We start from the raw sequence: 16006 nt of genomic DNA on the forward strand, positions 1-16006 counted from the left end.
TCGAATATTGGTTGCAATAACTATCTGCTTTTAATAAAGAAAGTTGTATGCACCAATTGATACATAGGCTGGGGAATCAAGGTAGGTTAAAACCAAATGATGAAAGGCTTGACCTCTCTATAAAAGACATACCGATAAAACCTTCAAACTCGAAAACGCAAAAAGTTTTTCATGCAAAGTCCGTTTTCGATGAGCTGGAGCTTATTGTGAGAATGAACACAAGCTACAAAACATCACATGGATAAGAACCAAGAAAAACCAAGAAATATGATGCAAAACATGCAAGGGTTTGAGCTCTCTCTGAACGATACGACTAAGTGACTCATTCGAGAGCCCTCTTGATAGTATGACCAACTATCCTACAAAGCTAGTCTCCCAACACTAACAAGAGACCGGTAAGAGAGAAATACTATCAAGAACAAACCTTCACCTTGTGCATTCCACTCGAGCTTGATGATGTCAATCTTGACCACTTCAAGATGGAACGCCCTTCTTGATTGTACTCGCTCGATGAAGTCTTGCGGATTGCTCCCCCATAATCCACTATGGGAGAGGTTCTTCTCAGGCATATCTTCATGTATCCATGGCAAACTCCATCTTCATTCCACTTATTCAATGCACGCCTCATTCTTCATCCATCCTCTCCATTGGAAGCCACCATCTTCATCCATCTTCTTCATTGTTGATGTCTTGAAGATGTGCATGAGAACTCTCTCCTTCTACTTCAAGACATACTTGTCACTTGATCATCTTCATTTGCTTCTTCTTGCATGCTTGAAACCAACATATGGTTCAATCATTACCAATGGACAAAACCTATAAGAGAACTTCAATGCAACCATTAATTCATAGCGATTGTCATCAATTGCCAAAACCACACGTGGGGGCTCCATGTCCTTTCATCGTGGGTACCGTACATGTATGGATATGGGTTATGATCATACTTTTATGCCTATGAGTAATACGCATACCCTATGTGTCTACCTATTTATACTGGCATGTCAACATGTGTAGCCGAGCTACCCAATGATGCAACTGTCTGTAGCGGTCAAAGGAGCTAGCCGATCCAACTATAGTCTTATCAGTAATATCCCCAAATTAAGGAAACTGAATTTAGATAATTTTCATGTACTCAACTACTAATTATTGAGTTTAGACAATTGGTTTTCTTTGAAAAATATGCTATCGATGAATATAAAATTGTAAATAACTTGTTTACTATTTGAACTAGAATGCCCAATGGGTATTTTTCCATAAAGGGAATATATTAATATCAAAGATACCAATTACACCCAGCCTCTGGAACAACGCAAGGCAGTACGGATGCACACAACCAAAAAAAGAAGAGAAAACTAAGAAACAAGAGTCCCGTTATAGCATCCTAGATTTAGCAACAGCAATACAACCACCACCTAGATAACATCTGAAATACAAAATCTCCAAAAACGACGCCTCCAAGAAGGAAACGGTGCACGAGCGTCGTCGTCGCCCGACGAAAGATCTTAGGTTTTCACCCTGAAGATAGTCCCCGCTCTCAAAACAATGCCTCCAACAAGGTCATTGCCATGCACACCCAGTTAAAGCCAGACCTTGAGTTTTCATCCTGAAAGGTAGGACTCTGAACCTCACCTGTGTTGTCGCCCCCACTTCCATACCACTGTTGCGAATCCCGGGACACCAAGCAAGTCTCTCAACAATGCGGAGACTTGAACCTCCCTTAGCTAGTCCTCCGTTCCGGCCTTCATGTTATTCCCTTCATCTGACTGCATCCTGGACCAAAATGTTTCTTGATACCAACACAGACCAAAGCTTCAAGCCGCTCCCTCCAGAACCAATCGGCCGGAATAAAAGCATGGGTGCGCACGGCCGAATGCCACCGATCCAGCAAACTCCAGGCAAAAAAAAGCACTGTTACACTTGCCAGCGGCGCCTTCCGGAACTCAACACTCCTGCCAGATCGAGAAGAGCAAACCACGGGTCAGTCTTCATCTTCTCCCAAGAGAGACCCTAGGACCGCCGCCTTTATTCAGGTCGGGCCCCCACGCCGGCGACCATCCCAGGCTGGCCTCAGATGCCGCCGGAGACACCAAGCGCAGAGTGCGATGTCCGGAGACACCGCTCACGCCCTGGGCACCACCGCAGCCGAACGCCAACCCCCACCGGCGACATCAGCCGACATCGGCTTCCATGCCTCTCCACCTTGCCGCCGAAACGCGGTGATAGATCAAAAGACCCACCACCACGACCATCTCCGACGAAGAAGAAGGCCGCCTCCACCGTCAAACCCAAGGCTGCTGCCCCGGGCGACCTCGTACCGCGGGAGAAGCCCAAGATCACCACACATCGGCGAAAGGCGGGGAGGATGGCGCAGATCAAGGACCTGGCCGCCACCCACCACCAGCCATCACCGGCGTGCCACCAACGGGAGGCGGGGGGGCGCAACACAGAACAGGTCTGGCCGCCGCCGCCCAGCCATCCACGTCCAACCGCCGTGCCCAGCCATCCACACGGGAGGCGGGGGCCGCCACCGCAGCATCGAGGAAGATCTCGGCCGCCGTCCCCTGCGCGACGCGAGGAAAGGCCACCGCCGCCACACCCCGCGAGAAGAAACAAGCTCAGATCTGGAGGAATGTGGCAAGGGGCACCATGCCCATACGTGCCTAGGAGAGGAGGAATAGGACCAGGGACTGGGACTAGGTACCTTTATGGGTATTAGTGAGTTTTGCTCTACCCCACAATATGAGTAACCTATTGTAATCCTTCCCCCGAACTCATTCAATACCACGGAGATATCATTGTTGGATCGGACTACCCGGCGGTGCCGCACGAGAGTCCATCTATGCGGCGGGTGGTAAACCATCTATTGTAAAATATACGCATATGGGTGTTATTCTGGAAAAGGCTAGGCTAGGTTGGCAGGTTAGCATGTCGTGGCATGCTTTTGTCAGGTTAGGAGCTCATGCATGTCATTTCTCACCACATGTATGTGTAAAAATTGCATGTCCTCGTCCGCAAAAACAAAGACATGTAGTAAAAAAAATCCCAAATATGCAGCTCCCGACAATGCGATAGTACACTGAAATTAGTAGAAAAATCATGACAGGCATGTCTCCATAGATCATTAATAAGATCACAAATCGCCGTTAGTAACTTCCATATTAATTATGTTTAGTCACCAGATTACTAATTGCCTAATTAATTATTATTAATTATCAGATTAGTACTCCCAATTATTGAAAAAAATAAGTTTACTTGCCATGTTAAATTGTTACTAATTGCAAAATTAATTGGTCCTAATTGCCAGATTAATTAAGCTCACTCCCGCACCCGTGCGACCATCCGTGCGTCCGGCCATCTACTATTTTGCATCACACGGTTCCGTTTTTAGTTGTCCACCTATCCCTTTTCTAGTACGGAAAAAATAGAAATAAGATCATACCATCGTCTTCCGTAGGCGCATATCCTTCGTCTCCATTGGCCTTCCTCGCGGCAGCGGCCTCCGTCTCCCGTGTATTCTTTGCCTCAGAATCCATGGTTTCCACGGCCACGGCGGCTCTTGCCATCTCGCTCATGCTCCCCTTTCTTTCATCAATATTCTGCCCAGGCGTAGCTAGCTGCAGTTCACGGTGAGTATCTCCGCGCTTGTGTTCAGTACCGTGGGGATACTTTGTTCACAAAACGCCATTGATTATGAGGATGTATAAGATCGGTTAAGGTCGTACAAACGTAAGCACATGCCATCACCAACTGCAAATCGTTAACCATGCTTATCACGGACGAAGATGATTAATTAGCGACAAAACTCTACCTCTCAGACACGCGCGGTGACAGTTGCTATGCAGAATGGAACCGGCGCCGGTCCGGCAGCCTCCATCTTTTCAGATCAGGTCCTCGGCACAGGCGGCAGTTGCGAATGCAGCGAGCCTGGGCAGAGTTCACCAGACCGACATTCATTTGCCCATGGAGATCATTGCTTAGTCCACCAATTTCCGTTGTAATCCTTATGAAGCTAACTGGGCAGAGGCTATGGCTCCTCCATGCCTACCGTTGCCGCGAGGAAGACTGTGGAGAGCAGGGACGCTGAGGCACAGACTAGGGGGATGACGTCGGCGGCCGCCGCGAGGAAGACCAATGGAGACGAAGGATACGGCCGCGGATACAATGATACGGTCGTAGTTGTATTTTTTTCTACCAGAAAATAAAGGAATAGGTGAGAATATCAAAACGAACCTTGTGATGAAGAATGAAGGGCCGGACGCATGGATGGTCGCACGGATGCGGGCGCAGGCAAGCCCGTCCGACTGGTAGTACTAATTTACATGCTAATTTGGTATACTGGATATGACAAAGAAAATTGCCAGGTTCATTAAGCTTAATTTGCAGTTTAATTAAGTCTAGTAATCAGGTTCTAGACTTCAAAATCTGTACCCGTATTGGGAGAAGTCCATCGTCCACGAACAAATTGATGCACGTGTAAATGGAGTCCCTCCAGGTTCACATGGAGAAATCAAGGATTATGTCAGCCAAAAAGAAATGGAGACACTCTACCTCAGTTAACATCTATGCATTACGCCAAAGATTGACAAATAATGCATCGTCACGTCTCCAGCCGAAATAAAACGATTTCGAGCATGACGAAATGACCAGGTGCATGCAATTAGAAATAACAGATACCATAAATATCCACTTTATGCAAGCCTATGTTTCATGTATTATTTGTTACAAGTTACAAAGAACAATCGTTCAAGTGAGAAAAAAATAAACTTTATTATTTAAGTTACAACATTTGCAGAAATAATAATTCAAATCGAAACCAAACCACGGGAATTTATTGGTCAAACAAAGGAAAAAAATTAAAACAACAAAAGACAACTAACGTTTGCTGAAACATTCACAACTTATGGGTCGTCGACACAAGTCAAGGCCGCTACGACCGATCCTGTCGTTCCGAAAGCGACGCTAACATCAGCGTAATCTTTCAGGCTCTTGCTCATCTTTACAGATGGGTACAGCCAGGGCTTGACAGCTTCGACAAACGTGCCAGGGTCTGGGGACAGGATCGCCTCCCAGTCGACCTGAACCCCTGGTGGGATACTTGCTGTCACATCCATACTTGCTGCGAGGAATAAGCCGAGCAACACCACATAGCCAACTACCGAGGAGCCTCTGGAGAGTGGCATAAAGTTGTACCTGCAAATTCCCACTAACTGATTGGCATTCCATTTTCGGTGGCAGATAAAGCGGAGTTGAAGTTCACAATCTGTACCAGTAATATGTCATGCGCAATATTGCCGCCTTCACAGCATCAAGTGCATTGGAATCGCGTGTGGGATTCGGGTCACTACAATACGCCTCGCAAATGGCCTGCAGACAACATAATCATTAGCCTGTCTCCAACTCTAGATGTTACACAGGTGCAAATACAACTGGTCTACTACAACTTAAAACTCTTTCAAATTGCAACTGATTTGAAGTAACAAGGCTTCCGAAAATACCGACACAACAGGATATAACAGAGCATATTTCAAAGGTTTGCTAACAAATCTTCCTACTGGACATTTGGTAACAAATTTTTAGGGTGGTGGGATAAGATGAAGGCATGATTTGGCTCGGGTCATGCTGGCACCCCATCTTGATGTCAACACCGTCGGTGGCAGATATATCTAGAAGGAGCAGAAGTGAGAGAGGAGGAGGCAAGGCACCAGAGAATGATGAAGTGAGGAGGCGGTGGTCAGGATGGCAGCAAAGGAGGGGAGGAGGTTGTAAGTTCACATGTGTAGACTACAGCCTGGCCCTATCAGGTATTACTCAAGAGGGGCACCAAAAAGCAGAATAAATCTAAACCGTACCTCCCAAGCTGCAGTCATTTCTTCCTGATATTCCTCCCATCTAGATGATGTACAAGGAGTTCGTATTGCGAAGTCAAATGCTAATTCGCCCCTGTAATGCCATGAACACAAGTAAGCATGATTGCAAGAGGGTAAAGGAAGCAAATCTATCATATGGGTATGGGCGCTGGGCCCAAATGTCTATGGTATTGGTCGTCGTCTTCATCTGTGGGAGGGTATAGAGCGAAGGAAAGTAGTATAAACAACTTACACATTTTGAGTGGTTATTCTTGTCCCTTCAAGACGCCTCCTGAAAGAGGTTATGTTGTATTATTAAATAAGCACAAGGATGGTATAATGCTATTATGAAGTATGCTGCAGTTTGGCATGAGAGCTATCATGAATACTAATAATAGATATTCAGACAAGCTAAAGAGTTTCATTACCCCTGAAACGCAATACTGTCACATCTAGTAGCAACCCAGTAGGTTTCACCAACTACATTGTACAAATCCGAGCATGATGAAGCAACTTCTATCTGCAGGTTTTATTTGCATCAGAACATTGGTCAGTTTGCAAAGATGATATAGTAAGCTTCAAGCGAACCACCAGAAGCAGAAGAGTGATATGACAAGCAAAGCATACTATGAAAATGAGCCAACTCCTAGGTAACCTATTCAACGCATCCAAGAGGAAATCAATCCTTTGAGATTTCAGATCTGATTGGTTATCACTATTTCGCTTATTTGGTAGATATAGTTGTGATGGAGCAATAGCAGCTTTTTTTCTAGAGCTATAACAATAGCAGTTTTTTTTTCTAGAGCTATAGCACCTGATTTCTCTCTTGGAGCCTTCTAACCCCGATGTGGCATGCACTAGAAATAAAAGGCACATAGTTTGCTTGACTTCTAAAAAGAATACTCCCTCCGTCCCGAAAAAGATGTCGCAGATTTATCTAAATTCGGATGCATCTATCGGAAAGTGTCTTTGACACATGGGCACCAATGCTCTCTTCACTTTCAGATTTTTGAAAATTTTAAAACCTCACGTTTCTAAGTTTCAAAAAATTATGGCGTTAAATATATAGATAGATATATACGGGAGGGGTGTATGCAAAAAAGTCCCGTTAAAAAATATTTCGTATTTTGAACAATATAAGAAAGAGAAATTCCTGACAGTAAATGGTAGTACAACAGTACTACAATAGTGTATCCTTTATCAGAAATTTGTTTTCTTTTGTATTTTCCAAATTTTGAAGTATTTTTTACCGAGACTTTTTTGCGTACACTTCTCATGTACATATCTATCTACATATTTAACGCCATAATTTCTGAAAACATTAAAGTGTGAGGTTTTGAAATTTTCAAAAATCTGAAATTGAAGGAAGCACTGGTGCCTATGTGCACCAAATCCCTTTCCTGTATCTATACCCTAAATAGTGTCTAAATACATCCAAATTTAGACAAATCTGCAACATCCTATTTGGGACGGAGGGAGTATGAAATGAAGCTCCATATGAAGGATAAAATTGATATGATCATGCACTCATGGCACTGAACAGATCATGGCGCAGCTTACCTTTTTTAACTTGTCAATATCAGTAAGAAATATTGCGCGATCCTCTGCATTATTGACATACTTCAAGTCAAGCATAATGGATTTCGCAGCTTCCAAAGTTCTGCATGTAAAAGAAGATAATCTAGGACTATTAGTGGTTGACCACAAATAACCACACTGCAAAGTAAAATAATGGGTATCTACAAACCTTAAGTAATATGGATAGTAACGAACAATTCTTGCTTGACCAAGAAGCAATGGGGTGTGAGACCCAAATCCAGTATTAAATTCTTCACTGTATAGCAAAATAAAAGTTAGGCAAGAAAATGGCTAAACGGTCACTCCTTACGCAAGTATGTACCTCACCTTAGCTTATTTACCCAAAGAACTGGATCACAAGGTTCAGATATCTGTCGCCACTTGACAGCAATATTATAGACATCTTGCCAGGAGAGAGAAATCCCAGACGAAACCCTTTCCTCACTTGGACTAGATGTTGGTGATCCAGCAGACAAAGTGCTGGTGCTACAATAACCACCCCTGTTTACGCTCATGTTAAGCTTATCCCTTCTCCTAACTAACTTTGCACTATTCTTTGGGTTTCTCAGAAAGCGCCAAGCCTTGGAAACTTTCTGAGCAATCTCAATAGCAGCTAAACCAGCCATACGGTACTACAAAAGGAAAATAAAGTCTCATTAGAACTGCTGCTCCGTAAAGATTTTTTTAACAGAATGGTGATGAAGCAAAGCATCAGAATATGGAACCCTTTGAAATTCTCCAAACGAATCTAGAAGTTATAAAACTAGACTGAATATATAACATAGTCCACCAATATTTTCAACGAGTGTGTTCTATGCCTCAGATAAGTTTAACATTTGCAGAATCTGCAGAGCCACCAGGAAGGATACCTGACGTTGATTTGGCAAGAAGCCGAGGCAATTATACTGAATTTTCTTCCCAATTGAATCAGCGGCTAGGAGAAGACTGGTTTGATGCTTTGTGAACTTGAAATCTTGCTTGTTAAGGCGACCACTTCGTAGTGAGATCCGTAATGGTGGTTGGCGATAAACCTTTTCGGCCACATTTTTCGGGTGCAGTCGTTTGCACCAATATTCCTATTGTCCACATAGAATCTTAATTGATGCACCAGAAAGATTATGCAGTGGATTTAAAAGATAGATTTTAACCTTGAATAATGGGTCAACATCATCATCAATGTTGAACTGAGAGAACTCTAAATTGGCCTTTGAAGCAGTATATAGAGCAATTTCCTTCTGCAATAAGTAAAAAAGTAAAAAAAAAAAACATGGTTAGCATAGAAATGATAATATGACCCTAAATACTAAGGAGTAAAAAGGCAGTAAAAAGAAAACCCCACCAAAGAGCCAGGCCAAATAAAATATCTACATTAGATAAAAAGCTGCTGGGACTGAGGCAAGAGGCATGCTATTGTTGCAAGAGAATAGCAGCCAAGTCAGCCTGAAAAATAAATATTCATCGTCTACACAAACAGGAGGTTGACCTTGTAAAAGATGAGTGATGACTTAGCAAGCTCTGTATGTTGTGGGAGTCAATGCTAGTCCGTTTGGATGTTGGAACTCAAATGGTCTGTGGACATTAGGATTGCAATGCAATGTCAGGTGGAAATGGAAATGGAACATGGTTCAATCTTTTTGAATTAGTAGCCAAGAAAACAGCTATTTGGAAATGAAACAAGCCACCTTAGCCAACCACAGCCTGCTTCTATTTTCTGTTTGGCTGCTTTCTACCATTATTTATCAGGAAATCAATAACTTATGTCGCTCTTCTTTCCTCTTCTCAAATTCTCCATGATGCTCTTGTCAACCATGGCTGTCCCTGCCCTAGTATCCGATATCAGCAACTCTAATGACCTCAAAGGACTCCAGTGGCCACATGTCACCTCACAATGAGGACTGAGAACTTTACCCACTTACTCCAGATGTGACCTCTAGAGGTGCTGAGCTGGATCTGGGGAGGTGGCGGTCTGAAGATCTGGAGCTCGCGGATAGCATGCAACAACCTCCGATTTGGAATTCTGACAGGCTAGGCGCCATCAGTGCGCCAGTAAACAGGATGAGTGGTGGAAGGAAGATGAGGGGGCCTCAGCAACAGGCCGATGGGAGTACACCAGTGTCGGTGGATCAATGGGAGTATCCGCAGGCAGTGAGCCAATAGAAGCTTGCCACCGGCAGTAGGTCGACGCTTTACATGAGTTGCTAGAAGCAGCATTGCACTGGAGCTGGTCTGTAAGTTAAAAGGAAGGTGCAATAACCATTTCCTTGCAATTTAGAGAGGTCTAGCTCCGTAGTTGTTCTAGTTCAATAAAAATATGTGGAATTGGGCCTCTCATTCCAATTCCTGTTCTACTGCTTTCCAAACAACAAATATGGGTAAGGAACAATTAAAATTCCCAAATCTTCAACCCAATTTCAACATCCAAAAAGATGCGACAGTCTTTTATTCACAGGATTCCAGATATGCGGACTTGTAATGGTATTCCTTTTTCAGTCACAGGAACTGACACCAAAGGATGTTTCTTTACACCATAGAAGAAACATAGGAACTCATTAACCATAGGAAACGAGTGCAAACTTAGTTGCCCGTAGGAAAAGTCCCAAGTTTTCTAATCTTACAAATCAAACAACCTATATAGGTTAGATTCCTCAGATTGAAATCCTAAAAACAATCCTCTGAATCAAAGAGGACCTTGTATATGTAATCCTTCACTTCTTTTTCTTTAGGCTCCTAAATTAAAGATAGGCCACAACTCTAGTAGCTGGTGTGAATTTCAAAAAATGGTAAGATGTGTTTGAGACTTTTGTAGAAACAGGGACACAAAACATATTCTTTTGCATGTTCACATCTTACATGGATTTGAGATTTTGAGATTACAGAAATATACTATCCTGGCTTCTGACATAAAGAACAAGCTCCACGTAAAAAGAACTGGAAAAGAAGAAAGTGCGCACCTGATAGAATGCCAAACATTGCAGCACAAATTTATCCATGGAATCAAGCTCCAGATCGAGTACGTCATCATAATCTTTGATCTTCAAAGGAAAAAAAAAGATGTGAACATCAAGAGTAAAGCAAAAAAACAGCGATAAATTTGCGGAGAACTGTAGCATATGGTTAAAAAGAAAGTGTAGCTGAAGTCGTGCAGCAGGATCCTCGGCACTTCTGATAAATTTATTAGCATTGACTAGAGAAAATATGAAGGCACGTACCGCAGACTTATATTCTCCAATTGCATGATTGCAAGAGGCACGCAGGTATAAGCACTCAATACTTGAACCATCATATGTCAAAGCAATTGATAGTTCTTTAATAGCACTCCTGCACAAAGATTATGTTAAGGGGGAACTTGGCAAGCTAGCAGTTTGAGATGAGAACTAGGATAAGAGTTTAGTCATAACCACTACCAAAGAAAGCAATGTATCTGTCGGAACAGCTCACTCATGTATTAGAAGATATCATTGAGTTCGAAACCAAATTTCAAGATGCCTATAGCAAATTGTACCAAAAAGATAACTATTGTAAAAGGTTGACCAATAATGTTTCCAATTCTAGTTTTATCATGGTATCCAAGTAAGGGGTAGTAAGAGGTCCAGAATAGAAGATAAACCTAATAGTCCAATGACTATGAATATCAACATTGTGGTGTATGTTTAACTAAACCACATTCGCTCCCAACACAATGGGACATTGTGTCCCTGCAACTAATCCACTAAACACCAAACCGTACAGCAAACGAAAGGAATAAAGGCCTTACAAGCTACAATCACATTGAAGTCAACATTCATCATAGGATACGGGCTAGCACATCAAATAGTCAACATCCAAAAGTATGCAGAAAAAACTGAATATGCATAAGTTTAATTCCATAAATCATGATGAAAATATGGCAATAGAATTATACCCAACTATATATAAATACTTCCAGGGGGATATAACCATTTTTCTGAACAGACAACAGTAACTATAAAACTGTAAGAGAAATAATTCAAACATTAACATGTGGATGTTTGCATGGCGATATAAACACAACTTAACACATTTCTTTATTTAAATAGCACCACATGTCGGTGTACAGAGAAGTCAATTATCTCAAAGACTATTTAACATATTAAAAAGAGACACAAGTATCAGCAAGAGGTATTACCTATGCCTACCCATTCCATGGTAGAGAATTCCACGTAGATGGTATGCTTTTGAAAACCTAGAATAATCAGTAAATCAGTCGAGGAAAAATAAACAATCCAGTTAGGAAAAAGAAATAACGATAATGAACACTGAAATTCACCTTGAATCAATTTGAAGAACTTTCTCAAGGTTACTCAGCATCTTTTCTGGATAAGCCAAATCAAGATAAAGCTACAACAGAAGACGCCACACAGTGGCAATTAATCAGTTACTCCCCAAAGAATAAATGTGCTTCTTGCATAATACAGAGAAACACAAGCATATACTTGATAAGAGAAAGCTATATACCTACACTAATATCTGATCCCTCTTCTAAAACAGGAGACGTGCAAGAGTATACTCTTCAATTACACTATTGTTCACTAGATTTTGCTTAAAACTAAAAGACCTGCTAGACTCTTCAATAGCACTTTGCACCTATAGCAAGGGGAGTTATTTCATGTAGTTAATAAGCTACAGATATTGCCAGTCTTATACCAGTAGTTCGACAACATATCAGAATCTTTCATGTGAGGGAAATTATCATGTGCGCGTCATTTTCATGCAAGTAGAATTGACTGTAGGCTGAATTTGCTACACAGAATGAAGCAACTGCAACTAGTAGCGATCTTAAACAGTATAGCTATAACCCCTAGAATATGGAAATGTGTGCATAGATATGTAACTGGATAAGAATATAGAAGACATGGCAGCACAAAGATCTCTAGATCCTGGAATAAACCTGAGAAAGGTGAGCCCAACTGTCAAGAAAACTCCCATCATATTTTATGCCAAGGAGATGCTCGTCTTCGGCACGCTTATACTCTCCAACTGCTGAAAGAGTAAGACCCTATAGCAATACAAAGAATATTATTCTGAAGTAGTAGCAAAAGAATCTTCAAAGCAGTAAATACCTAATGGCACTCATTCAAATACCAAAAGAAAATTGCATTCTCTCACATGCCACTAAAGCTTACACAAGGGAGATCAGTTGCTGTCTCACAACTGACCAAAATTTAAAAATTGCTGCAATACTCCAAGTTCATGAGAAAACATTTGCTCAAGGTTTTATGGCTTTTAGGAATGTGTACTTAAATTCTAAGGGGATTCTGACATGGAATTTAGCTTGGCCAATCGCAGATTGTGAAGTAAATTACAAAGAAAAGGGATTTTACAGAAGAACTTCATTGACTACTCTTAACATTACACCTAAAGTAGGATCGAATAGTGAAAGAAACTCCCTTATTTTCGACCAAAGAAAATTCCAATCTGGTGCATAGCAGAAGTATTTCCATTTAATTTTCTAAGAAAGAATTTGAAGATCCTGGATATGGGATCAAAGACAGCATTTGCTTACTAAATAAGTGTGGGCAGAGCTGTTTTTCTTGTCACGCTTCACACATGTTGAAAGATCTTCGACTGCGGCATCGTAGTCCTTGAATTTGAAGTTCACAATTCCTACAATTGTCCAGTATGTGCTATCAGGGTACACAAGTGTGCTCTAACAAACTAGATATACCACTTCGTTACTAAACTGCAAGATCGCAAGAATTCATCACAAAGTCCGACTATCTTTGAATCATCAAAAGATATACCACAAATGGCATTGGCGGACATGAGAATGAGATTCAACAACCGTTGGTAGAGAAAAGAACTAACCCCTTTCGTGTAAAATATCAGGAGAATCTGGTTCAAATTCCAATGCTTTACTCAAGTCGTCAATAGCCTGAAAAGAAAAGGATTAAAATGCATTATATGCATATAATTACATGTTTATTAATTTCGGTTGCGCTTACAATGCAAGTAAGTAATTACTACCATAAAATGTCAACAGTTTTCTGACATATAGTAGTCTGTCTTTACAGACAAAGCCTGCATCAGTTTTAAATTTTACACATATATAGTAAGCTTGCCTCAACGAATTCTCCTAAAGCAGCACGAGCTTGTCCCCGCCGCTTCCATGCCTCCCCAGCTGATGGGTTCGAATCTATAGCCTACCAATGAGGTAAGGACATGAGATTATTTTAGACAACAGGATAGAGAAAGTTCTGAATTTAGAAGTTCTACCTTGGTGAAGTCAGAAATAGCAGAGTCCAATTCTCTTTGAAATGCATAAGCTGTACCTCTCCCAATCAGTGCCTCAGGATAAGTTGGAGTTTCCCGCAGTATCTACAGATGTCAATGCTGACTATCAGGTTCCTTTGCTGATTAGAGAGGATAAACAAAAGAAAAGTGAAAATAGACGATAACAAAACCTGATCAAAAATGGATATTGCTTGGTCATACCTTCCTTCATTTACCTGAAAAGATGCAGTTCAGATAAAGTTCAAGATATTAATATTTCATCTCTATCTAAAATACCTGTGCAATGCCTCGGGAAAGTCGGAAATCCAAACTTATGGATTTGGATGATTTTGATACTTTCGTAGCAAACAATGCTTGGTCTAGTGTTATGGTGTCATCCGAACTGCTACTTCTGTCTTCCGAATCTTCAGCTTGGTTCTTTTTTTTCTTTTTACCTTTTGCCTTCTTTTTCTTAACCAACTTTGGTTGTTTCTTGGGAGTTTGATGTGTCACCATGGTGTCTTTGGCTGGACTGCTAGAATCTTTATGGTCTTTACTGTTGTTAGGTAACATCGTATCACCATTTGATGAAGCTTCAGAATTTCCAATATGCTCTTCACAAACAACAGTTTTCGTATCAGTTGTAGCTGCAGTGAATGACGTGTCAATGAAACGATCTTCTGAGATAACAACTTTGGTATCACATGGTGATGCATCCACAACGTCTTCACACTCAACCGTCTCGCATATTTTAACAGAGGAAACTAATTCTTCCAATTCCAGCAACTGTTTCAGGTCAATTGTGTCACGGACAGCAACTTCATGTCCTTGCTCCCAAGCAACCAAAGCTTCCTCATTTTTCCCTAGTGCACACAGTGCCTTGCCTGATTAAAAATAGCAATAATGGTGTAGAAGTTAATGGTGGCATTTACTTCGAAACGCAAGAGTACGTGTACATAAAACAACAGTGGCGGACAGCGCCTAGGGAAGCTGCAAATGGGAAAACATTTTCATTCAGGTGTTCTCTGGATCATAGTAGTAAGGTACCTCGGAGGCTTCAACAGTGAGCACGAAACACATCAACTTAAGTTTTGTTTTGATTTTTTAATCAAATCATCATTATCCTAGAGTCAGTTGTACATTAATGCTATCCACACCTCCATGTGTACTGTAGCAACACACTTCGGTCTTGCTCTTCTGAGCAGAAGTTTCTTAGAAAGAGATCTCGATTACTTACAGCAATACACAAACAGGGAATTACGCGCTCATGAAAGTACTACTATACTCTTCAATACATGAGGCATCTACAAACTACATAGGAAACAGCGAGACCTAAGCATTAAGGTCGCACTAACAAAATATGATGGGATTGGCTATCACCACCAGATACATCTAGCAGCGGCAGTTCATCTCCAGAAGTAGACCAGGCAAGGCAAATCAACTACTGCAGCAGGGGGGAGGAAGTAATAACAGGATGCGGATAGGGAGCAAAAGACAATACCTTTGAGGACGTACGCCTGGAGCAGCGCTGGGTCGAGCTGCAGAGCGCGGTCGCAGTCTCTGACGACGTGTTTGTGGAGCTCGAGCTGGGAATAGCAGAAGGCCCGGTTGCTGCGAGTGGGGAGGAAGCCCAATTCGGGATCACAGAGTCATAACCCTAGAGTTGTAGATCAAAGACCCCGCGGGAGCAGATCGGGGAAGGAGGAAGGAGAAGCAGTGTACCAGAGGTCGTGGATGGAGGATGGGGAACGGGCGAGGATGGAGTCGAGCAGGCGGATGGCCTTGGACCAGTTGCGACCGCTGCAGAGGCGCGCCAGCTCCCCGCGGTCGGAGCCCATGGCGGCGGCGATAGGTCGCCGGAGGCGGTCGTGGTGGGGAAACGAGCGGATGAGAGGATTTGAGAATTGAGGGGGCCGAACCTCACTTGCTCTGAGTTCTGCGCGACTTTAGCGCGTGGACCCTTCTCTTTTTCGGATTTTCTGTTAAGGTAGTTGATACTGTATTGTGCTTTGCTTTGGATCTTCTCTTTCTTTTGCTTTGATTTTTTTGCGAGGAACCAGTAGCTCTTACTTATCCTCAATCAAAAAGATTAAAAAAGCTATTTGGAGGTTATTGCTGGTTTGGTCCCTGCATCTTTTTGAATCATGGTGCAGTCCTTCTCTACATGACTTCTTTTCTGCCAAGAATAACCCATATATTCGTAATCTTCAACATCAGTACAAGAAAACCTGAAAGTAATAAATTTTACATAAAGGTCTTTGAACCGCCTAGTGACAACTACAAATACTTGAACCACCTAGTGACCCCTCCCCCATTTGAGTCGTACAAGCTTGTCGTAGTAAAGCTCGATTTAG

General features: G+C 42.1%; 1 protein-coding gene across 1 annotated transcript; it reads right to left on the bottom strand.

Annotated features, from left to right (window-relative positions):
* Positions 1–4680: 4680 nt before the first annotated feature.
* LOC124679455 (suppressor of RPS4-RLD 1-like) lies at positions 4681–15510 on the bottom strand. Its single transcript, XM_047215208.1, has 23 exons — positions 15375–15510; positions 15154–15263; positions 13950–14536; positions 13844–13888; positions 13656–13757; positions 13502–13582; positions 13248–13314; positions 12946–13046; positions 12331–12438; positions 11710–11780; positions 11569–11625; positions 10634–10742; positions 10376–10456; positions 8573–8659; positions 8294–8500; positions 7752–8056; positions 7594–7680; positions 7407–7506; positions 6275–6366; positions 6100–6138; positions 5850–5940; positions 5267–5364; positions 4681–5190 (listed from the first exon to the last, which is right to left on the bottom strand). The coding sequence occupies exons 1-23, from the start codon at positions 15488–15490 to the stop codon at positions 4899–4901; spliced, it is 3033 nt and encodes a 1010-aa protein (XP_047071164.1). The 5' UTR covers positions 15491–15510; the 3' UTR covers positions 4681–4898.
* Positions 15511–16006: the final 496 nt, after the last annotated feature.

Source organism: Lolium rigidum, chromosome 7 (genome assembly GCF_022539505.1).
Source record: "Lolium rigidum isolate FL_2022 chromosome 7, APGP_CSIRO_Lrig_0.1, whole genome shotgun sequence".
Classification (NCBI taxonomy): domain Eukaryota; kingdom Viridiplantae; phylum Streptophyta; class Magnoliopsida; order Poales; family Poaceae; genus Lolium; species Lolium rigidum.